General features: G+C 38.0%; 1 protein-coding gene across 2 annotated transcripts in view; it reads left to right on the top strand.

Annotated features, from left to right (window-relative positions):
* Positions 1 to 201: 201 nt before the first annotated feature.
* The window catches only part of antxr1b (ANTXR cell adhesion molecule 1b), a 72,506-nt gene continuing 46,955 nt past the window's right edge, over positions 202 to 25,752 (top strand). The window contains exons 1-6 of one of the 2 annotated variants that reach the window (XM_036594723.1): positions 202 to 483; positions 17,033 to 17,104; positions 18,364 to 18,435; positions 22,344 to 22,425; positions 23,355 to 23,388; positions 25,263 to 25,342. In XM_036594723.1, the coding sequence (XP_036450616.1) occupies positions 338 to 483; positions 17,033 to 17,104; positions 18,364 to 18,435; positions 22,344 to 22,425; positions 23,355 to 23,388; positions 25,263 to 25,342 (486 nt within the window). In that variant the 5' untranslated portion in view covers positions 202 to 337. The remainder of the gene's footprint in view (positions 484 to 17,032; positions 17,105 to 18,363; positions 18,436 to 22,343; positions 22,426 to 23,354; positions 23,389 to 25,262; positions 25,343 to 25,752) is intronic. The other variant, XM_036594724.1, reaches the window with a different exon arrangement.

Genomic DNA, 25,752 nt, shown 5'->3' with positions numbered 1-25,752 from the left:
TTAATCACAGCAGATTGTTTATTTGTTTGTATTTATTCTGATAATGTTAGTGTTTAAATGTTTACTGTGCTGATAATTAGCTTTACAGATCATATTCTGACTTCTGCACAGTTCTATTTTAATATCTGTACTGCCAGAATGAATTAATAAAGTTTTTGTGGATGGAGGAGTGACCTGGGACGTCCTGGTGTTGTGTTGTGTTGAAGGAGGTCTTTCTCTCTCTCTCTTCTCTCTCTCTCTCTCTTTCTCTCTCTTTCCTCCCTCGTGCTTTAGAGAGCAGCTGAGCTCTCTCTCTGTACTTTTTCCTCCTCCTTGCTCTGCTGGACGGCCTGTTGGGATGGTGTGGGTGTGCTGGACCAGGCTGACCAGCGTGTGTGCGGTGGTGGTCCTGCTGGCCAGTGGTGCTGATGGACAGGCTTACGAGCGCTGGGAGGCCGGATCCTCCTGCTACGGCGGATTTGACCTCTACTTTGTTCTGGACAAGTGAGTTTAGCGTTGTTACCTTTTTCTGTAAAGAGAAACATTCAGGCAGGTGAGAGTTCAGGTGTGCTGGCAGCGTTAAGCCAGGTGAGACAGGTGAGATTCAATACATGCGCAATATGTGGAAGCTTAAAGTTTAGAACAGCGCCCCCAATGGCACACAGACGCTATTACAACAACAATGTGTGTTTTTGTTTTTTTTAGTGGGTTTTTTTTTTTGTTTGGATATTGATCTGAAGGTGGTGATTCAGCTGGAATATATATATTGATCATTCGTTCTATTTTATTTTCACCCTCTACATTTCTACCCTTTATTGTGTGTTTTCTAGACATCAGTGAATCATAGATGGAATGGCAAAAATATTCATTATTAATACCGAAGCTGTGTTTTGGTTGTAAAGTATCCAAGTCATGATAAAAGTGCTCGTTCAATTTAATTTCACATAAGTATCAGACATGCTGCCAAAAAAAGAGCAAATACTTTATTTTCAAACGTAAATGTCCAAAAAAAAACAGCAGTTCAGTGTACTGTGTTTTGGTATATATGCTGCTAATGTGTAAATCAGGGGTCCCAAGCGGTCTTGTGGGTTGGGGGTGGGGGGGTGTTGGTGGGAGGCGTGTTGGTGCTGGAAGTTGGAGCGCCCCAAGGAATGCAAGGGAAAATGTGTCTTGTGGTTTTTCCAAGCATAAATTTTAACTACATAATATATACACTCATTTAGGTGCAGCTTAATGAATTCTGCTTTGATCACAAACTATAACTACTACTACTAATATAATGATATTATATTATATTAGTAATAGTATTATAGTTTTTATTATCATTATTTTTATTATTACTAGTAGTAGAGTAGTTTAAATACATGGATAAACATCGAAATCATTTAATTAAACTAAGTAGAACAATATAGGATTGCCATTCCTGCTGAATATAAGTGAAGTTATTGTGAGATAAGTTGTTATTAAATCTGCCATATCTGTGAATTAATTTGATAACTCCATTCATTTTTAATTCTGATGTGTTGTATCTCTTGCTGTGTCCTGAATGAATCCACAGAGGCAGGTTTAACTAACGCTAAATTAGAGTAATAGCTGCGTTAATTGTAGCTAATTTACCAAACAAAGTTGTCAGGTTGAAATGTCCATATGTGCACATAGCTCCATAAACGAACCTGTGGTTTGGTTATATAGACAGATAGACAGACAGACAGACCCTAACAGAGTCTGAATTAAATAGTTAAAAGTAGTTAACTAGTAGTTAAAGTACCCACTTAAAAATGATGGTTCTTCAAGGGTTCTTTAGTAAAGAAAATGGTTCTATATAGAACCATGAACACCATTAAAAAAAACATTTGCATGGTGAAATGGTTCTTCATATTGATGGAGAATGTGCTGCAGATGGTTTTGAAAAAGGGTTCTATATAGTACCACAAAGGCTTCTGCTATTGTTTTAATGTCAAGCTTGTATACAATAGAAGAACCCTTTTGGGTGCTTTGTAGAACCATATACAGAAGATTCTCCATCAATCTGAAGAACCATTTCACCATGCAAAGAACGCTTTAATCAAGCAAAGGGTTCTATGAGTGTTCATGTTACTAAAGAATCCTTGAAGAACTATCATTTTTAAGTGTAGTTAAATTGATCAAAATGAAAATAACTGACAAAAATTAGTACAAATTATTCTGAATCAAATCAGAAGACTTAAGGAATTGTAATCAAATGAAAGGTTGTGATGTCATCTTCGCTTTTTGAGCATTAACAAAGGCCATTCCTTTTAAAGAGGTCAAAGGTCAGTCAGACCGCAGTACTTCTAGCTGAGTTGTGAATGTGGGCCAGTAGGTTTTTAGGATGATTCAGCGGTTGACAGAGCGGCCAGAAAAACCTCCACAGACGGCTGTTTTGGAGACTCAGACTGCCTGTCAACAGTTTGTGCCTCCTTTAAAACCAGAGATGATTCACTGTTTAAGAGTTTCCGTATGTGCCTTAAACAGTAGTCTGTAAAAGAAAACTATCACAACATTATTTAGAAAAAACCTGCTCTTCACACCAAGAAGCAAGGTGCAAAATACAGGGGGTGCTGAGGGGATCCGGGACCCCCTAAATAACCTCCTGGAATGTCTTAAAATCGAAATTTAGGGGGGGGGGTCCCTGAAAATAAACTTATTATAAAGTTAAGTTGTTTGTTAGGAGAAAAACAGACGCTCAAATCCAGATTCAGTGAAACTCATTGTTTATCTGCTTCACCCACAATCAGCTTCTGTCTTTGGTATCTTAACTAAATAGAGCTGCTGCACTGCTCTGCCTCAGGGTGGCGCTGTAGCAGACTGGTTCACCCAGTTGGTCCTTCATAGTCTATAAACTGTAACTCTGCCTGGATTCCTCTGAAAAACTTTACAATGTGCTGCAGCATATCTGTAAATCTGAAAACTCCCTCAGTTTCCCAAGAGTTTGGTGTAAAGAGTGACTGTTCCTCATTTCTCACAGTGAGACAGAAGAGGAGATGAGTAAGATCTCTGTTAATGTGAGGAAAAGTGCATAAAACAGAGCATTTCCAGAAGAATGACTGTTAAAACAAAAATTTTTTGCCATTAAAGCATCAGCGCCACTATGGTGAGTGAGTTAGTAGCCAGTCAACACTGGAGTAGCCAGACAACATGGGACCCCCCCGAATACCAGGAGGTATTTCACACACTGTCAAGAAGTTGCTTTAATGAAACTGAATAAGATAAGGATAAACAGACTGCAGGTATTTGGTCCTGGATGGGTGATATACGTTATAAATATGTCCGTTGACCGATTGCTTGGGGGAATTAATTTAAATGTATGCAGCAAATGTGGCAAATTAATTCCACCTCAGCGGGAACATGAAGTAATTATAGCTGCAGGATTAATGAAGATCATTTTTGTCACACAGTATAAGATACACAAACCGGCCACTTCCTTGTATCTACACTCACTGTCCATTTTATCAGCTGCATTGACTGTAGTGCATCTGTTTCTCTGCATACTTTGTTACCTGGTTCTTCAATGGTCAAGACCCCCCACAGGACCCCCACAGAGCAGATATTATTTGGGTGGGGGGTCATTCTCAGCACTGCAGTGACACTGACGTAGTGGTGGCATGTTAGTGTGTGTTGCACTGGTGCGAGTGGATCAGACACAGCAGTGCTGCTGGAGTTTCCACTCACTGTCGACTATATTAGACACTCCTACCTTGTTGGTCCACCTTGTAGATGTAAAGTCAGAGACGATAGCTCATCTGTAGAACTACAAAGTGCACCTGTATGGTCAGTGGATCTGATAAAATGGACAGTGAGGGTAGAAACAAGGAGGTGGACTTAATGAAGTGGCCGGTCAGTGTATGCTGGTCTTACAGTTTAATAAACACAAGAATACAAAGTGAAAATGAGAAAGAAGAACTCACAAGAAAGATATTATATATATATATATATATATATATATATAGAGAGAGAGAGAGAGAGAGAGAGAGAGAGAGAGAGAGAGAGAGAGAGAGAGAGAGAGAGAGAGAGAGAGAGCAGATCTCCAAAATGGTGTACAGCAGAAGATCTTTCTTAACTTTGAATGAAAGTTAATATTAAGAGATTTTATTTTATTTTAGTGGTTTTGAAACATTTCTGTTGGTCTACTGGTCATGAAATTTTGTCACAGTGTAAACAGCAGCTGGTATTTTCAAATTTTAGTGTAAAAAGTATGTACCAGAAAGAACTCAGCTCTGTGAAAGCAGCACGCTCAGAGACAGACACATAAAGAAAACAAGACTGTTGTGAACCTGTGGAATAAAGCAGATCCACCACAGAACCCTGCTGAAGAACATTTTTAAGTTTTTCATCTGTTTCTGGCTGCATGGATACATATGGAACCATTTATCATAAAAACAACAACTGAGAAAACAGCTTAATAAAAAGAGCCTGACTTAAGAAGAGTCCAGAAACACTGAAAAAGAGATCAGAGTAAAACATAAAGCTTTAACTCAAGAATTTAGAAAAAACATGATGGGTTTTAATGATGCCTTTAGAGGGCGGCAGTGAGCAACGTTTATTTATTTGATGTTTGTTAATGACGCCTTTACAGGCCGGCGGTGAGCGTCGTTTGTACATTTGTTTATTTGATGTTTGCTAATGATGCCTTTAGAGGGTGGCAGTGAGCGACGTTTGTACGTTTGTTTATTTGATGTTTGCTAATGACGCCTTTAGAAGGCGGTGGTGAGCGACGTTTGCTTGTTTGGATATTTTGTTAATGACACCTTTAGAGGATGGCGGCGAGCGTTGTTTGTTTATTTGATGTTTTGTTAATGACGACTTTAGAGGGCGGCGGCGAGCGTTGTTTGTTTGTTTGATGTTTTGTTAATGACGCCTTTAGAGGGCGGCGGTGAGTAACGTTTGTTTGTTTGATGTTTTGTTAATGACGCCTTTAGAGGGCGGCGGTGAGTAACGTTTGTTTATTTGATGTTTTGTTAATGACGCCTTTAGAGGGCGGCGGTGAGTAATGTTTGTTTATTTGATGTTTTGGTAATGATGCCTTTAGAGGGCGGTGGTGAGTAATGTTTGTTTACTTGATGTTTTGTTAAAGACGCCTTTAGAGGCCGGCGGTGAGCAACGTTTGTTTGTTTGATGTTTTGTTAATGACGCCTTTAGAGAGCGGCAGCGAGTGATTTATTTAATTTAATTAATTTTTGAAATGTTTTTTTAATGTTTGTTAATGACAGTTTTAGCACTAACACACCTTATGCTATTCTGTCCACATGTGTCATTATTATAAGTTAGAACAGAAAACAGAACAATGTTCATTCTTTTGTGTCCCCAAACACTGTGCAGCATTGATTATGGGTTTATGGATTGATGCCTGAATGAAGGTGACCTTTTACCTATTTACTTCATAATGAATAACTGATTGGATTTATGGAAAAGGCTGTGGGAGAGTGACAATATATTGAGTATATCTGTCACTGTGAAAGAGTAAAGCCATTCATCTCATTATAGCAAATTCAACAGCAGAAAGTATCAGCTAACAGGACGAGGAGGTCAGTTTTCTTTTTTAGGTCTGGTTGGTTTGTGCTGACCTTAGTTGCCATATCCGCAATCCAGCCACACATGAATTCTTTTGTAGCTCCTATTGCGAGGTTGATAGAGCTTTGCAGAACACTGGTAAAAATCCCATTCAACCTAATTTAAACCCATTCAAACTGTAGAACAGACTCAGTTTATATCACAATACCTACATTTAGAGTCAGTTATTCATTCAACCTAAAGAGAAACTGTAGAACAGACTCAGTTTATATCACAATACCTACATTTATTGACAGTTTTTCAATCAACCTAATGAGAAACTGTAGAACAAAGCTGTATTTGGATGAAAGCACTACAATCATGGATGCTGTCAGTGCTGCATGGGCTTCAGCCTGCACTGTTATTGAGCAGTTAATCTAGGAAAATGTGCTTAAAAAAGTGATAAATAACTGATCACGTCAATGTGCTATTAATATATTAACTTTAACACTTTAACAATGTGAGTTGGGCGGTATACCTTTAAACCAAACGTTGCAAATAAACAAACATGGAGCTGCATGTATGTGGGTGTTTCACTGCACGGCTGGGTTAAATGCAGAGGTCTAATTCCTCTGTGTGCAAACACAGTAGGCTAATGGTTCTGAATTCTAATTCTAATTCTAATTCTAATTCTAATTCTCTGTCGTTTGTGCTGACACAGTAAAGAAGCGCCAGGTAAACATGTTTAAGTAAGGATCATGGATTAAAAAATGTGATCAGTGTGTTTTTTTTGTAGAGTTTTAGATGATCATAAACTGGTTTGTGCCTTAAACTCAGCTAATTAAAAAGCTTCGCTCCACACGAGACTTTTCACCATTTTTCTGTCTTTACTTGCTGTATTTTCTTCTTTTGCACTCTCAGTTTTCATTGGCTGTTGCAGGAATCCATTCAGATTGAGTCGTTGATCAGTTTACTCTAGATTACACTCAGAGTCAGGTTAAAAACAACCAGACATGTTTGATAAACTCCGACTGGTCTGAAATGCGATCAGGAGGCAGTAGTTCTGAGTCTGCACTGCTCACACACTACTCGACTCTCTCTCCAACTGTTGACTCTGACTGACCAAAACATCTGCAGACTAGAGCCGACAAGCTCAGACTCAGACCGAGAATCAGGGTTAAATCGGGGTAAAAGTTGTACGGTGTAATTTGGTCATATTAGAAATATAAGGTGTAACATTTAATTGTTTGAATAGAACCATCTACAGCACATTCTCCATCAATATGAAGAACCTTTTCATGATGCAAAGAACTCTTTAATCACGCAAATGGTTCTTTTAGTGATCATGGTTCTAGATAGATAAGAGAAACAACTGATTCAGAGAGCACAAGCTGAGTAACAGAAGGCTGAAATGGAACCTGTACTGTGGTGTTTGGGTCTGTAGTGTTTTAGCTAAGCTAATGATAGCTTAGTTAGCACACCAAACATGCCACACAGCACAGCACAGTCTCGGTTCCAGCTAACTGAAGCTAAAATGAGGCCCATTTAGAGGATCTCTGAGAGCGCAGAGTGGAGTGACTGCAGTGTTAGAGTGAAAGCTGAGCGTGCTCTGTGGTGAACGGAGCTCTTAGCCATCACTAAGCCGCTATCACACTCTGTTTTTCTGAGGTTTTTCCCGCTTCTGATTTTTCCTCTTTTTCAGTCAGCGCCATCTATTGGTGAGCTACTAATCAATGACTCACTACAATTCCAATGGGTGGGCGGTGTTTACTTGGCCTGGAATAAAAACTTGTCATGATTTTGAAATACCTTCATCATTTTTACATCCAGCGGTTATTTAGTCATTACTGAAATACAGCTCAAACCTGCTGTGACTTATATTCACACAGCACATCTTTAAAACAAGTTCACAGAGCAGCTTACAGAGAGACGAATACAGGTTGGGATGAAACTGAGAGGAGAGTGGCGCCTCTGAACCCTTTCACCAGCAGCACCAGCTGCTCCAGCAGAGTGCCGGCACTCTGATCTCACAGAGATGATGAAGAAAAAGAGAGAAGGAGACAGAGGGAGAGAGAGAGAGGGAGAGAGAGTAGGGTGAGAGTGGAACAAAGAGAGAGAGAGAGAGCGAGAGAGAGAGGGAGAGAGAGTTGGTATGGGGAGAGTGGGAGAGGAGGGAAAAAGAAATGGAGAAAGAGAGAGTTGGGAGAAAGAAAAAGAGAGAATGGGACAGAGGTTTGGGAGAGAGAAAGAGAGAGAATGGAAAGAGAGTGAGAGAGAGAGTGAGAAAGAGAAGAGAAGAAAGAGAGAGAACAAGAGAGTGTGGAGTGTAAAAGAGGGTTGGGAGAAAGAGAGAGAAAGAAAGAAAGAGTGAGGAGAGAGAAAAAAGAGCGATAAAGAAAGAAAGAGAGAGCGAGAGTGGGTAGAGAGAGTGGGGAGAGAGAGAGGGTTGGGAGAAAGAGAGTGGGAGAGAGAAGGACAGAGAGTGGGGAGAGAGAGAGGGTTGGGAGAAAGAGAGTGTGAGAGAAAGAAAGAGAGAGAAAGAGAGAATGGGGCAAAGGTTCGGGAGAGAGAGAGAGAAAGAAAGAACGAGAAAGAGTGGGGAAAGTGAGAGAGAGTGGTGAGAGACGGTTGGGAGAAAGAGGGAGAGAGAATGGAAAGAGGGAGAGAGACAGAGAGAGAGAGAGAGAGAGAGACTGTGTGAAAGACAGACAGGCTCAGGGTCACTCTCCGCTTGCTGTGGTGAAAAGCCAGTTTAAGTCCAGATGTCAGACACATGAACGATGAAAAGAGCCACCGCTTTAAACCAGAAACACTGCTGCAGCGTGACAAACACGTCATTAAGGGTTTCACTCAAATTCTTAACATCTTCCTGGTTTTTAGTGTTAAACAAACCCAAATTACCTTATATTTAAGATTCTCTGTAGTTTTGAAACATATTGGCTGGTAAGATGACACAGCAGGTAAGTCTAATAATCCCAACTTTACTCACTTAACCCTCTCACCCTTTATTCTCTCAATTTGGTCATATCTTCTTAAATCCTACTTTAAATGCTCTTCGTATAACATGATACTCATATGTTTCATATCAAAATGCTCTGTTATCTTCATCACTACTTTCCAAAACCGCTGCAGCAACTTTAGCAGCAGTAATCTCTTTGCACGCCATTTCACATGTGAACTGAATGAAGAATGAAGGGTTTCCGGCATGACAGGTCAGTCCTTAGTGATGTCCTGAGTGTCCATTGGTCAGTTTCTCACAGAATGTAGACGGACACACGAATCCACCAGTTCCACACGGTGAGAGGCAGATGACGTGTATTTCAGCCCCGCTTCATAGCCTCATAACTCCAGATGTGAGTCACGTATGATCTCGTGATAAGATGGAATAGAAAGGGCGACTCTACAGATTCAGGAGATGTTTGAACTGTATTTCTGTGCTGGATTATAACAAATATACAGAAACAGATATAGAAACAGAGATGCATGGGTGGGTTTGTAGACCTCAGACCTATTAAAATTGAAGTAAAACCTCATTATGATTAAGATTGACATCGTATGATGCCATAGACAAGAATGATTGTTGATCTCAAACAGCCTAAAATAAAAAGCTTCTCTGACAAAAGCAGATTTGTTGGTGTATGTCGTGGCTGCAAACAGCCTTTGTTTTTTCTGAGTTGCTGATTTAAGAAATGTAAAGGTTCTACAGAGTGAGTTTGATTGGATGTCAATTATCTGACCTTTTTTGACTTTATCATTTCACTGCTTGTGCATTAGAGGATGCATTGGGTTATTCTGGCAGTGGAAAAAAAGTGGAACTTTTGGAATGTTATTTTCTCAATTGATGCTGAAACCTCAGAAATTTCCAAGATTTCAGCATAAGTCAATTTCATTCCGTTCAAAAAATAACATTCCAAGGTTCCCAGTTTGGGAATAGTGTCCAGAACTTGACGAACAAAACAGTGACCTCACTGTTTGGGAGAATTCCTCAGATTGCATAAACGTCCAGAGATGCTGCAGTGAAAGTGTTCAGAGTGACAGTCATAGACCACCGATGAGATCATAGTGAAAAACTGGATCACAGCACAGCCCTCCTCTCCATCCATCACAGCCATCACTGCGTTGGCATGTGCTGTAATGATGCTGATTAGGTGCTCTGGAGTCAAAATCCCATCTGCCCCATTAATCACGTCTTATGGTTCCCAGAGTTCCTGTCTAATTCACTTTAACAGAGCCTCTGCTGTGTGTTGAGGCTGAGCTCTCGCTGCTCAGCGTGCGTAATGACAGCACGGAGTGACCTTTCCATTTTTCTGTCCCACTCAACAGAGCTGTTGACTTGTTAACCCTCTGCAGTGTCTTTGCACAAGAAGAATCTGACGCACAAATCTTACTTAAGCAGCCGTTTGGAAATATTGACATCATTTTCTGAAGCCGGCGCTGCAGTCCAGGCTTATAGTCCCAGCGAGCGCATAATTGTTTTGCTGTTTTCTTTCCTCAGTGCTGTCCAAACTGTTTTGGATCATAAGCTGCAGTACCTGCCATCCATTCCTAGCTGGTTTAGAGGGTTTTTATCCTAATAAGCTCATTTCCATGTGTAGAAGATCTCTGCTTTGCTCATTCAGTCTAAACTGGACCAAATCAGGCAGAATTCAGAATTCAGTCTGGACAAACCACCTAGCTAATCTATAGTTAGCTTTAGTTAGATTTACTTGGCCTTAAATTGCATATCTTTGGCTTTATTTAGCTTCACTTAGCTTACTTAGCTTTACCTACCTTTACTTACCTTAGATTTATTTGGCTTTATTTACATTTATTTAGTGTCTTTTAGCATTGTCTAGTTTGACCCTGCTAGAAAAATCAGTGTAGACCAGCGTAGGTCATTTTTTACTTTTTTGCAAACTCCACTTACCTTTTGCATTGTGTTAAAATTTCAGTGTCAACTGTAATAATTGTGTTTTGGATGCTGATATGCTGGTCAACCAGTTAAACCAACAGCTGACCAGCACAAACCAGCATAAACCATCTTAGACCAGCATTGTTTAGCTTTAGCTTTCCTTGCTAGAAAACATAGACTAACATGGCTGGTCACTAGCAAAATTAGCATATGCTGTCTGTGCTGTTTTTTTGAGCTTCATTTAGCTTTACTCATCTTTATTTGGCTTTATTCAGAAATAGATTTATGTACCTTACTTACTTTTGTTTAGCTTTATTTAGCTTTATTTAGCTTTTGTTACCTTTAGCTTTGTTAAGCTTTATGTAGCTTTTGTTGGCTTTATTTAGCTGTGTTTAGCTTTATTTAGCTTTCTTTAGCTTTGTTTAGCTTTATTTAGCTGTGTTTAGCTTTACCTGGCTTTGTTCAGCTTGTATTTAGCTGTATGTAATCCTGAGCCTGGATCTCACCAAAACTTTGGGGTCCTGCTGTTCTCACCACAGTTCTCTACACACAGTTCCAGTCAAACATTTGGATGCACCTATTTATGGAGATATAATATATATATATTCGCCATTAACCAAAATATTTTAAAATATGTTTATTTTAAAATATATGGGGAAATATTACACATAGAAATGTACCATACTAAAATAAATAAATGTGTTTATCAGATACATTTGAAAATCCTGTCTAATGCACTTTTACTGTTTGATACCTTTTGAAATTAATTTTTATTCCAGTATCTTAATTTTAAATATTAGCAAATGAACCTTTAACATGACAAAAGTGAGTGTTGTAGGCATTGATACTCTGTTAAAGTGCAGTTATGATTTGATATCTTGTTTATTTGAAATACATTGTGTGTGAGTGTCTTACTGCATACGTACATGGTTAATGTAAAGTACAATGCGGATCACAGAAGTCAATACTGTTTAGTTACATCTGTAACCTTTATTACAGCTACACACAACTGAACAAATACAATAATAAATACAAATACATGCATTTTAAAATATATTTAACACATTTTCAAATTATGTCAAAAACTGAAAAATGACAAAAAATGTAGATACAAGGTTTTCTTCTGACAGCAGCGATATATTTCTTTAATGTTGCATTGGTAAATGCTTTTTCCAAGGCCTGTCTTTACTATTAGAACAGAAATGTAAACATTTGAAGCCATGCTGATAGGGGCTTTAAGTAAAAGCCTTCAGATCATGATGGCTTTAAGACTCAAAGACTCTGTCTTAGCAAATACAGTTTGATCTTGTTTATGTTGACGTCTGTGTGTCCTTGAAAAAGGAAGAAATCGATGCAGGATTAAATTAAAGTCAAAGTCCACTTATAACATTGACCCTCTGTGGCCTCTCGTCCTCAGCTTCCTTCAAAATTCAATCATCATCCAATTTCACTTTACACAGTGACTGAATCTGTTATATTAGTGAATATTAGTTCGCCATTATAGTAGAAAAACAACCACAACTGAAATTAAATGTTCAATATTTCACCACTGCTGCATCTGAAGTAGAGAGTTACTGAGCTCTGACATGTTTCACAGGATACGGTTTCATGCTCATAGTTGCTTTATATAATGTATTAAAAAAATGTCCTCTTTGTATTTGGCCCTCGAGGATAAAACACAAAGACGCATTAAAGGGCCCATACCCCACAATTTTTGCTTATATTTTATTTTTCCCTAGAAATTTATTTAGAACATTTGTTTCTGTACCCAAAACAGTCGTAATTAATTTTAATACAACCATTTTCCAACCTCTCTTTATCCCTGAGAATTAAACAGCTATGTCTAATATATGTAAATGAGCTCTGTTTGGATTGGCTGTCCTGCATCATGACTCATTCAAAAAGCAGTCCATGCTGAAACATTCCTTATGACTTCAGTTTAAATAGGTGGGTATAAACTGCTGTAGGCTTAATGGGTGGGGCTAAACTGCTGTAGGCTGAATGGGCGGGGCTAGACTGCTGTAGGCTAAATGGGTGTGGCGAAACTGCTGTAGGCTAAATGGGGGAGTTAGACTGCTGTAGGCGGAATGGGTGGGGCTAAACTGCTGTAGGCTGAATGGGGGGTTAGACTGCTGTAGGTTGAATGAGCAGAGCTAAACTGCTGTAGGCTAAATGGACGGGGCTAAACTGCTGTACACTGAATGGGTGGAGCTAAGCTGCTGTAGGCTAAATGGACGAGGCTAAACTGCTGTAGGCTAAATGGGTGGGGCTAAACTGCTGTAGTCGATATATATGTGTATATATATATTCCGTATATAGACCGTATGGAGAGGGATTTTGCTTTAGCTCTGTCTGTAAAAGCTGTTGTGTCACTCATTTCTGTATTTGCAGCTGCTGAAGCTGTTAGCGGTAATAATAGCTCAGAGCTGATTCCCTGCGGACCAGTTAGTGAGAATGAAAGGAGTTTTTTTGGTGTTGATTCAGTCTGAACGTTCTTACGTAAGCACACATTCTTCTGTGTCCCGTCTGCGCCGCAGAAACTCCGCCAGACGAGCGAGCAGAGCAGAGGACCAAAACAGACCAGCTTTATTTTAGATCCCCACAGTTAAATTTAGAGTTATTCTTGTCTAAAGACTTTAAGCGCAAGGGGAATATCACACTGTCTCGCAGCAGACACTTACTGAGAGTAAAATCTAAACATTTACAGCATTCATTTCAAACATTACAGACACTTCTCTGTATTTATTGAAATGTGGAGTAAATAAAGCTTAAAGTTTATGTTAGAAGATGCTTGAGTGAAGAAAGTTTTTATTTTATTACTCTTTTGTGGTTATCTTAGTAGCAGTAATAGCAATAAAAATTAAATAAACATGCAGAAATGATAAAAATGTTTATTATAGCTTAGCTTAAGGTTATAATAATAATAATAATAATAATAATAATAATAACAATAATAACAGTATAGCACCTTACAGTGCATACTAAAAATGGTTCTTCAGATTGACAGAGAATATGTTGTGTATAGTTCTATATAGCAACAAAAAGGGTTCTGCTTTGTCATGATGTCAAGTTTGTATACAATAAAAGAACGCTTTTATAGGAAGGTGCTGTATAGAACCATATACAGCACATTCTCCATCAATCTGAAGAACCATTTCACCATGAGGGGACCTATTAATAATGCAAAGGGTTCTTTGAGTGTTCATGGTTTTATATAGAACCCTTGAAGAACCATTTTTTACTGTGCACTATAAGGTGCTATATTATTATTAATAATAATAATAATAATTATTATTATAAGATAAAGACCCTTGAAGAACTTTTTTAAGAGTGTAGGATTTAGAAAATTAGTAAAATACAACATAAAGAGGAGAAAATTCATGAAATGTGTTAAAAAACAAAAAAACAAAAGGGAAATATGAGCAATATATATAAGTGGATCTCCTGCTTTTCACATCAGTTTGGCCTAATCACACATTTTCCAGAACAGTCAGACTAATCTCCTCTCAGCTCTGTATGTATGGCTGCCATTTTTTGTTTAAAAAAAATAATCACCTGAACCCTTTACAGACACCTCTGACCTTCATAACGCTCCCTTCCACTGAAATGGCCCTTCGATTTCAACAGGTCAAGTGATCGTCAGGCCTAATCACGAATCATGTGAATGTGTTGCGTTGTCTGTGCAGCAGAAGGCTGTAATCACCGGCAGAGCTCACTTTCCTCACTGCATTAAAGGGCCCATATCAGAGAAAAACTGAACTTTCCTCACTTTCTGTAATTAAAAATGTGACATAGTATGAAAACATGATTAAAGTTTCAAAACATACTGTTCACTCCATGCAGTTCACATATAGAAACTAACCTGCAGAAACAGCCTGTTATAGATCCACTGTTTTTGTAATGTCACAACTCATTTACACATATCTGCCTGTTCAGTCTACAGCAGTTTAGCCCTGCCCACTCACACTGAAGTTATAAGGAGTGTTTCAAGCCACTGTCTTTTGAATGATGCCAAGCCAATCAGAACAGAGCTCATTTACAGTATTCAAGTGATTGAGAATAGTGATTGGTGATTTAAAGAGGTTCTACAGTCACGTGATCTCCAAGGGGGTTCTGGGAAACAAAGTCCCTGGATGAGTCGGAGCCGGAGGGATATGTGACAGTAAAGAATAAAGAGAGGCTGGAAAACAATTATGTAGAACTTGCTTGTTTAAAAACACGCACATATATACCAAGGCAATAAAAATGTAGAATATGACCTTTATCATAACCCTTTAAAGTGTTCTAAGCTTTCTTATAAACACTGGGCCTCAGTCACCAACCATTCTTAAGAAGAAATCTCTTCTTAAAACCCACTTACACAGTTTTCACCAAGATTCCGACATTCACCAAAGTTTTCTTATTTGAGATTTGTACTTAGGTAAGAACAGAATCTACACACACTCAAGAGCACAAAGGTGAGAACAGTTCTGCACTTTAAGAACACGTCATGAATCTGACATAGACTTTTTCTTAGAACCTTTCTCAAGAACATATTTAAGAACTCAGAAAGATGTTGGAGGATGAGGCCCAGTATTATATTGCAAAAACCCACCATGCTGTGGATCTGATCTCTGTTGATGGACATTGACACCAGTATAAAAAAACTGCTGCCATTAGTGCACTTAGTCTTCAAGCCTAGATTACAGTGGCTGCCACTCCTCTTAACCCTTTTAATGGCCAGGGTCCACCGGCAGCCAAAGTTTTATTACACACATCTATGATCTAAGAATAGCTCTGCCAATTTGCACTGAAGTCCCTGTAGTTACTGAATAATCAGCCTTAGTGTGTAATAAGCCTGGGCCCATATTGTACTTTTTTCACTGAGGTCCACTCATAACATTTTATGTCTATGTACCAAAACCAGTCATATTTCATTTCTACATTATCATTTTTGTTCTGATTGGCTGTGACTCGATCAAAAAGCAATCCAGGCTGAAACACTCCTTATAACTTCTGTGTGAGTGGGTGGGGCTAAACTGCTGTAGGCCGAATATGCGGATAGATGAATATGTTTTTATGACATCACAATTAAAAAATGGGCTGTTTTTGCAATTTACTTTCCATATATGGACTGTATGTACTGGGGAGTGAACAGCACATGTTGAAACTTACTACATCAAACTCTTTTATTTCGACAAAATCAAGTAAAATCCGGTTTTGCATGATATGGGCTCTTTAAAATCAGATGAGATTGAAGTGACAGTCCAAAATTAGACCTACACATTTAGCCCCTCTTACTCCAGATATAGCAAATCAGACATATTTGGCTGGAGTTATGAGGCTAATGTAGCTAACAAGTAATGTAAGCTTACACCCCACCAATTAGCATGGTGCCAACTGTGTGTCTAATGGTTTAAAACTCACTTGTTTTAAACCATTGTTGTTCAGTATCTCTAATAGAGGACCAAAACAGACCAGCTTTAATTTAGATCCCCACAGTTAAATTTAGAGTTATTCTTGTCTAAAGACTTTAAGCGCAAGGGGAATATCACACTGTCTCGCAGCAGACACTTACTGAGAGTAAAATCTAAACATTTACAGCATTAATTTCAAACATTACAGACACTTCTCTGTATTTATTGTGGAAACTTGGAGTAAATAAAGTTTATGTTAGAAGATGCTTGAGTGAAGAAAGTTTTTATTTTATTACTCTTTTGTGGTTATCTTAGTAGCAGTAATAGCAATAAAAAATAAATAAACACATGCAGAAATAATAAAAATGTTTATTATAGCTTAGCTTAAGGTTATAATAATAATAATAATAATAATAATAATAATAATAATAATAATAATAATAATAATAATAGTATAGCACCTTACAGTGCATACTAAAAATGGTTCTTCAGGTTGACAGAGAATATGTTGTGTATAGTTCTATATAGCAACAAAAAGGGTTCTGCTTTGTCATGATGTCAAGTTTGTATACAATAAAAGAACGCTTTTACAAAAAGGTGCTGTGTAGAACCATATACAGCACATTCTCCATCAATCTGAACCACTTCACCATGAGGGGACCTATTAATAATGCAAAGGGTTCTTTGAGTGTTCATGGTTTTATATAGAACCCTTGAAGAACCATTTTTACTGTGTACTATAAGGTGCTATATTATTATTATTAATAATAATAATAATGATTATTATTAATAATAATAAAGAACCCTTGAAGAACTTTTTTAAGAGTGTAGGATTTAGAAAATTAGTAAAATACAACATACAGAGGAGAAAATTCATGAAATGTGTTAAAAAACAAAAAAACAAAAGGGAAATATGAGCAATATATATAAGTGGATCTCCTGCTTTTCGCATCAGTTTGGCCTAATCACACATTTTCCAGAACAGTCAGACTAATCTCCTCTCAGCTCTGTATGTATGGCTGCTATGACTTGATTATGTGGTTTCTGACATTGTATGATTCACTGTTGTCTATAAACATTTAATTCTTTTAAATTAAATTGAAATTAAAACAATAATTCTTGTATTATTATCAGTAATAGTAATAGTAATAGTAGCGGTACTGTAGTATTGTAGTGAGGATTATCTCCAGGATATCCAGTGTGGGTTCTCTCTGTCCTGAATACAACGCAGTCTTCACATGCTCTGCTCTTTTTTCAGATCTGGCAGCGTTAAGCACCACTGGAATGAGATTTATTACTTTGTGGATCACCTGACGCACAAGTTCATCAGGTATGGACTCACCTATGTGGAGCTACATGGCTGTCATTAATGTGAATGAATTGGCGCTCTGAAATGACCCGCATGTGCACGTCCTAATCACTAAAGTCACATGAATGAATCATGTGCATCATAAACAGCAAATAAACTGACCAGCAGGCAGAGCTGTGAAGATAATTTGCTCTGATCAGCTCTCAACTGCTTTATCATCGTTTACAGGCTTTAACGTCTGTTCACAGCTGCTGCTATGGTAACGCTGAATGATGGTGCATGCGCAATGGAAAAAGCACTTGAATTCAGCACTCAAATTCCGACCTGAGCGTTCTCATTAAGGTCGCATGGCTACGAATTAGATACATATCCAATGTAGGACCACATATGAAAGGCTACATTCACATTACCAGGTTGAAATCCGAACAGCTCTCAGCTGTTCATTATTAGAGTGAGATGAAGGCAAAAAAGGTCAGATGTGTTGCTTTTCCACCATTTAGAGGTCTTAACTTCTGTTCTGTGCTGCTGCCACGGGCTTTAACGTCTGTTCACAGCTGCTGCTATGGTAACGCTGAATGATGGCGCATGCGCAGTGGAAAAAAAGCACATGAATTCCGATCTGAGCGTTCACGTTAAGGTCTCATGGCCACGAATCGGATACATATCCAATCTAGGACCACATATGAAAGTGGCTGAGGTTGGATTTGAAAAGATCAGATTTGTGTGTCCACACAGTTCTGAAAACATCAGATCTGAGTCACATTAAGGCAAAAAATCTGATTTGTGCCTGGTAATGTGAACGTAGCCTGCTCAGCGTTTTTGGCAGCCACAATCTAGTCGAATATTACTCTCTCCTTTAATCTCTTAAACTCTAAGGGTCTGTACAGTCTCAGAAATAAAGGTAGTCAGCTGTCACTTGGGCAGTGCCCTCAAGGGCACTTCTCAGTACCTTTAGTCAGGGGACATTATTGTACCATAATCCATTGGAATTATATTTTCTAAGTTGTATTGACTCCACACACCCCATCCCGTCTCCAGGCTTTTTATGTCATTGTTCTGTTTTAAAACATTCAGTAGTGAAAAGGTACAAATATGTACTTTTCACATGGATAAACTTATTTAAGGTACAAAACCACTTCTGTACCCTTGAGGGCACATTTACATTGTTTGTACCTTGATGAAGGAAAAATGTACATGTGCAGAACTAAATATTGAATAGTGTCTGTAGTTACAGGAGAAAGACAGCTCTCACTGTCTTTATTAACTCTCTCTCTGTTCAGTCCTCAGCTCCGGATGTCCTTCATTGTCTTCTCTACGGAGGGTCGGACTCTGATGAAGCTGACAGAAGACAGGCAAGACTCTAAAACACTCTCAAATACATGAATTCATAACTGAATTCATCAGTTCTAACCTGCCAAACATTTCTGATCTTCTTTATTTCCAAAAAGCACTACTCTCACTATTCCAGAGTAATAAGCCATCTAAAATTAATGAAAGTTGAGGCTTGAACCACCTCAAAAACATCAATTTGACTTCTTCTTCAGTGTGACTGTTTATTATAGACATCCAACCAATAGTTTTTATAATTCCACTGTTAAATCCCAATTTAGAGTGTGTCAAAATCACAGTGAGTTTATTTATACACCGTTGGTTCTTTTACTGGGAGCACTGTGGTTATCTGAAAACCTCGGCTGTGCAGCACTATTTAATTCAATTCAGTTTCATTGTATGGCACTTTCTACAAGAGTCATTGTACAAAAGCAGCTGTCCAGTACCTTCCTAAGAGCATAAGGAGGAACCACTGAGAGGAACCAAGACTTAAAAGGAGAGAGTTTCTAAGAACATGAGGAAGAACCACTAATAAGAACCATGTACCAACAGAAGAACCTCCCTAAGAGCATGAGAAGAACCACTGAGAGGAACCAAGATGCAAAGAAACTCCCTAAGAACAAAAGGAAGAACTACTGAGAGGAACTACAATGCAAATGGAGAAACTTCCTAAGAACAGAAGGATGAACACAGCAGTAAAATTATATGTGCAAAAAACTTCAAAAAAGTCAAATTCCTGCTCATCAGCTTCGTATTCTGATTTTCCGTACCACCTTAAACATTTAAGGTAGACCAAAAAATTGGAGTCAGAAGCTGGCAAATAAGCTAACTTCAGTCTGTAAATAGGATATACTTCTGCAGTGATTTCTAACTTCTAATTTCTATTTAAATTCCACTGTCGTTTATTTGAATTTTTAAGCATGCTGGGCATTTTAACCTTCACCTCACAGTTTGTGAGAGAAATCTGCACCGTTGTGTCAGAGTAGGGGACTTGCTGTTTGTGGTAAGATCAGATGTGTTGGGAATTATATAATAATGTTAGACAGTATTCATGTAAACATGTACCTAAACTGCTCATGTACTGTAAACGTTAGCCAAAGTTAGCATTATCACTAGCTATTAAATTAGCCACCAAGTTAGCTTTGTGTTAGCTGGTGTTTGGAGATTTTGTCTTTGGCATTCTCTTTTTATAGAGTTTAACTGACGCTAATTTGATGACAACTAAATGTTTGTAAGCTCTGCTACTCAGAAATGTTAATGTTTTGCTGATAAACATGGCTGGAATACAAGTGCAGATAATGTTAGCTAATGTTGGGCACTTACAACATTAAAAAACAAGATACTTAAAACTGAGAATGTCAAGAAACTAATGTTCAGTTTTAATGAATCTGTTGTCATACCTGTACATACCATATCTAGCTGAGCAACTTTCGATGCCATTGTAAAATCCATAATACATGCCCACCGACCACCTCACAACAACTGAATTGTGTATTACTTTGCCATGGCACCAAAAACCCTTCTGCTGTTAATGGAATAATGTTTGACTCTAATGCTGCTCACATGGACCACCAAGTGTACTAATGAAGTAAGAACCCATTTTTTGTCCAAACTTGAAGGGCTGGCAACTTATTTTCTTAACTAGAACTAGGCTGGTCAGCTAGCTAACAGGCTAAAGGATAGCAAACAGCCTAAATACCTCCATCATTAATATCACAGACTTGATTTAAAGTTCTTATGGTTTGATTAACTGTAACACAGCAGTATAAAAGTCCAAAAAATGTCACTTGAATGGATTACGTGCTTTAAATGTCTGTGTTTCAGTCAGAAGTTGCGTCAAACACAGACTGAATCCCAAACGGCTCTGTATTCCCTAAATAGTGTACTAGCTATGAAAGTTTAGAAATTCTAGCCTCTACAGCCAAATATGGCACCATTTATCAAGTATGGATGTGGCTGAGTCCCAAATGACTATTTCTTAGCTGTATTTGGCACTGTTGGGCTGCAGGATCCAGTATTCAAATTCCTACGTAGTGCACTATGTAGGGAGCAGGGAGCCGTTTGAGGTTCAGCCCCAGCTTGAGAAGATGGGCACCGCTAGATTGGTGCTAAATAAGAATCAAGGTGGTAATCAGGTTTTGCATTAAACAGTGCTGTGTTATACGACAAAAAGTTAAAAAGTTCATGAAATGACCACAGTATACAGCGATGGATGACTGACAATTCTCCTCATTCAAGTCTATAGTTGCTTGGCAACTATACTGTACCCTAAAGGAACTACATTTCTTGGCGGAATACTTGTTTATGCCGCCACTTGAGGCCGTGCATTACTGTGATTTCATCACGGGAATGGGAGTTAGGGAGTTTTCAAGTGGCTTATTGCTTTATTATGCTGGTCATCCAGCATGGTCATGTTGCTTGACCAGCATACCAGCATCGAAAACACAACATATGCTTGTTATGCTGTTTTTTTATCAAGGGTTTTTCCAGAATGTCCTGTCTTCGGTTTCGGTCTTTAAGCTTCTAAATGGCTGGATCATGATTCCTCTGACCATCTTCATCTATCTTGTAGCTGGTCATCCTCTTCCTGTTTTACCCTCAACTCTTCCAAGGATAATTGTCTTTTCCAATGAATCAGTTCTTCTCAGAATCTGTCCAAAGAAAGATCTTCAGTTTCTTCAGTAAGAGGTCAGGCTTGATTTGTTCGAGAAAACATTCTTTTGTTTTATGTTTTCTTTGCTGTCCAAGGTTCTCTCAAAATCTTCAGTTCAAAGGCATCTATATTTTTCCTTTCTTGCTTGTTTACTGTCCGGCGTTCACACCCATAATGAACCGCAGAGAAGACCACAGCCTGGACAACTCTGGTCTTTGTTTGCAAGGACAAATCTTTCCATTTGAAGATCTTTTCAAGCTCCTTCATTCTTGTTCTGCCAAGTGCCAGAATGAGTCATATTTTGAGTGCTGAATACTCTGTTGTTAATAATTGATCCAAGTAGGCAAAAGCAAAGCTGTCCACCATTTCCACATCCTCTCTATCAATGGAAAAGTTAGCGTCTCTTCTGTTGTCATAACTTTATTCTGCCACTTACTGAGCTGACGTCCTATATTTTCACCCTGTTCTTTACCCTTTCTTAATCTGTGTTGCTTTTACTTTCAAAAAGATGTTTTGGTTCTTCAGGTGTTCAAAAGGTTCTTTAGTAAAGGGAATGGTTCTGTTTAGAACCATTTGCATGCTTGACTGGTTCTTTGCATGCTGAAATAGCTCTTGGTTCTGGAGAATGTGTGGTAAATGGTTCCATATAGCACCAAAAAGGGTTCCGCTATTATTACACAGTCAAGCTTGTAGCAATAGAAGAACCCTCTTCGCTTTTCAAAAAGGTCCTATATAGAACCTTATATAACACATTCTCCATCAATCTGAAGAACGATTTCACCATGCAAAGAACCATTTAAGCATGCAAATGGTTCTATATAGAATGCTTAGTTTTAAACAGAACCATTCCCTTTTCTAAAGAACCCTTGAGGAACCACTTATGGGATGATGCTTTATTAATAAAACACATTTTTTTTCTGTGAAGAGTATAAAAGATAGCTTGTCATAATGCAGAGTTTTATTAGTTTTAAGTTAAAAGAAATATTCATGATTTTTAATCAAATTTAAGGAATATTCTGTATAGGAATTGAGAGAAATCTATACACAAAGTATGTCGCTGCTCTTGGAACAAACACGTATCTCAAAAATTATACATTTACAAGAGAAGGAATAACATAATTTACTATTAATGTAAGTCAGTGTAATCAGACTTCTGAGTTGAAAGGTTTTGTTCCGACAGCAGCGATGTTTACTGTTGTTTCTGTTAATGTGGTGTGAAAATGTTGTATCTTCTTATATATTTTGTATATCTACCATGTGGGTGTGCGTTTGCTTTAGGGATCAGATCCGAGCTGGACTGGAGCAGCTCATGCAAGTGTTACCAGGAGGAGATACCTTCATGCACAAGGGCTTCGAGCGGGTGAGAGATTTACTTCTGCACATTTGATACAAGTCTAAGGTTTGGACCTTCTTCATAATCTTAAAGACAGTTTCCTTTAAAGCGCATCATTTATTTAATATCCAGTGAAAGTGGACTAGGACACATTTTTCAGGATAAGGAAAAAAAGCAGAAAACCCATATGGAAAAAAATATATGGACATATATTTTTCTATATATTTAAAATACATTTCAAACACATTGCAGTCAATGCTGAAATACATGCACTAAACACTAAAATGTATTCAGAATATTTTGCCATATTAACCAAATATATTTTAAAATACATCTATTTCAAAATGTGTGGTGAAATATTACACATAGAAATGTACTATACAAAAATAAATGTATGTAAATGTGTTTATTAAATCCATTTGAAAAATATATGAAAACAGCCCAAATCCTGTCTAATGTACTGTTTGATACCTTTTGAAATGAATTTGTATTCCAGTATCTTCATTTTAAATATTAGCAAATGAACCTTTAACAAGACAAAAGCGAGTGTTGTAGGTATTGATACTCTGTGAAAATGCAGTTATGATTTGATATCTTGTTTATTTGAAATACATTGTGTGTGAGTGACTTGCTGCATACGTACATGGTTAATGTAAAGTACAATGCAGATCACAGAAGTCAGTACAGTTTAGTTACATCTGTAACCTTTATTACATACAGCTGAACAAAGATCATAACAAATACTAATGAATGCATTTTAAACATATATTTAACAAATACATGTTTTGCCCATTTTCATACATTACAAAAATGTATTTGGTAAATACATTTGGAATATAATTTTTTCCTTATGGGTAAATAGATGTCTTAACTCATTTTGATTTCAGATCACTGCAAAGCTCTGTGGGTACTGACCTCAGCTAATATCTTTAACATGGTTTGTTCTCTGTTTTTAGGCAAGTGAGCAGATCTACTACGCAACTGGGGATGGTGAGTTGATTCTGCTTCTAATGAAATATATCTGACTTTAATTACTCCAAAATATCATAAACAAGATGCAGTGAAAAGGACAGAGCTGCGCATGCAACTTGTCCTCTGCTGAAGCAAAAGAGTAAAAAATACAGCATGTAAGGATAAATGAGACTCAGTGGTCTTTGAAAAATGGACCTAAACTTGGAGATACTGTCCATCAAACGCTACATCTAGCACATCTGTCATTCTAAAGGTGTTGTGTTAGAACTGACTGCAAATTCTGCGGAATGAAATGAGATTTCTGGCCCAAGCCAGACTAAAGCCTGTGATTTCCACACAATAACAAACTGTGCTGCTTTCTTCGTGCTTATGAATCTGTTTCACAAATCTAAGTGTGGAAATAATCAGAGATGCTGTGGAGGAAACAATCACATGGTTTAAAAGTGAATGCAGCAGCATTTATATAAAAAGCCACATAAAGGAGATGTTTTTCCTGTAAAGTGTAGCCAGATAAAAATGAGGGCCTTTATTTTTTAGACAAGCATATCCAAAAAAACAGAAGATTTCTCTTATAACAATGACTACATACACCAAATGCAATCATGTAAAACACACCAAACACATCAAGTGTGTGTTTGTAAGTGTTTGTATTTTAGGCCAAACTAAAGTGAGGCTCATGCTCACATGTGCAACGTGATAACTTTGGATTTAAATGTTTTATTGTGTTTAAAATGTTAAATCAGCGTATGTGTACACTGTGAAAAAACTCCAGCAGCACTGCTGTGTCTGATCCACTCAGACCAGCGCAACATACACTAACACACCACCACCACCACGTCAGTGTTACTATAGAGCTGAGAATAATCCACCGCCCAAATAGTATCTGCTCTGTGAGGGTCCATGGGGGTCCTGACCACTGAAGAACAAGGTAAAAGGGGGCTAATAAAGTATGCAGAGAAACAGACGGACTTCCGATCAGCGTGTACATATATATAGGCCCCAGGACAGATCCCTGCGGTACTCCATTTATATTTTTTCTTTTGTAAAAGTTTTATAGATGCCACTTTCAGGTGTCCTCAAATAAATGGCTACATAGAGAGCAAGAGTTGGGGTCAAACATGAAACTTGCTAGGCTTCTAAATTTTAGAATAATTTGCTTAATGATGCTGCCTACAAAAAAGTAACATTCACTCCCCAATTCATACAGTTCAAGTACGGAAACTAAGCCGCACAAACAGCCCGGTTTAATTCAAGGTTTTTGTGATGCCACATTTAGATGTATTAGCTCCGCTCATTCACATTGAATTGTTTCAGCCAGAATAAGGGCAGAATACAGTCTTTAGAAAAGATGGTTCTTCAAGGTTCTTCAGTAAAGACAATAGTTCTTTATAGAACCATGAACACCCAAAGAACCATTTGCATGCTTAAATGGTTCTCTCCAAGGTGAAATGGTTCTTTAGATTGATGGAGAGTGTGTTGTATATGGTTCTATATAGAACTATATAAATGGTTCTGTGTAGCACCAAAAAGGGATCTTCTATTGTTATGATATCAAACTTGTAACAATAGCAGAACGTGCTATATAGAACCATTCTTCATCAGTCTTAAGAACCATTTAAGCATACAAATGATTTTTTGAGTGTTTTATTTTTACAAAAAATTCCTTGTAGAACCATCTTTTTTAAAAGTGCACAGCACAGCCAATCAGGAGAGAGCTTATATACGTACCAGACTGGTGCATGAAAAACATAACTATAAGATGATCTCAGAGGGCAAAAACATAAAGTATAAGTGAAATTCAGGCTCTTTAATGGGCTCTATAATATGAAATACAAGTTGTGGAATCACTCAAACTTGATCTTTTATGCACTACGTGCTTTGCTCCTTCACAGGTTACCGCACAGCCAGCGTCATCATCGCTCTGACAGACGGAGAACTGCGCGACACTCAGTTTGACTTGGCGGCGAGAGAGGTGAGAGAGAAAAAACAGGTCGAGTTACAGACACGTTTTTCCATTCGCCCTCTCCGGCGTGGGTGGAGGCTTTTTAAAGACAGCTCCTATTCCTGACTTTCTCCTTTATTATGCAAACCGACACAGCTGCAGTATTTATGATCAACTTATTGGTTTCTATATCAATTAATATTGCTACAGAAACATATTCTGAATACACATCGCAGTCAGGAAGCAGCTCTGGTTCCCACTGCAGCACTTTGGCAGCTTTATCAAAGCATCCTGCCGTTTCATCACTGAAACAGTGCTTTCATAATACCGACAACCTGCTCTCAAAGCGATGGCACTCATTCAAAACCATTCTTCCAAAGCTATACTGCTGTGCTGAGAACAAAAAAGGACTCTCAGCTTTATAATTAATGCTTCTTCAT

The sequence above is a fragment of the Colossoma macropomum genome, unplaced genomic scaffold, assembly GCF_904425465.1.
Source record: "Colossoma macropomum unplaced genomic scaffold, Colossoma_macropomum, whole genome shotgun sequence".
In the NCBI taxonomy this organism is placed as follows: domain Eukaryota; kingdom Metazoa; phylum Chordata; class Actinopteri; order Characiformes; family Serrasalmidae; genus Colossoma; species Colossoma macropomum.
This window is presented reverse-complemented; position numbering and strand designations above follow the sequence as displayed.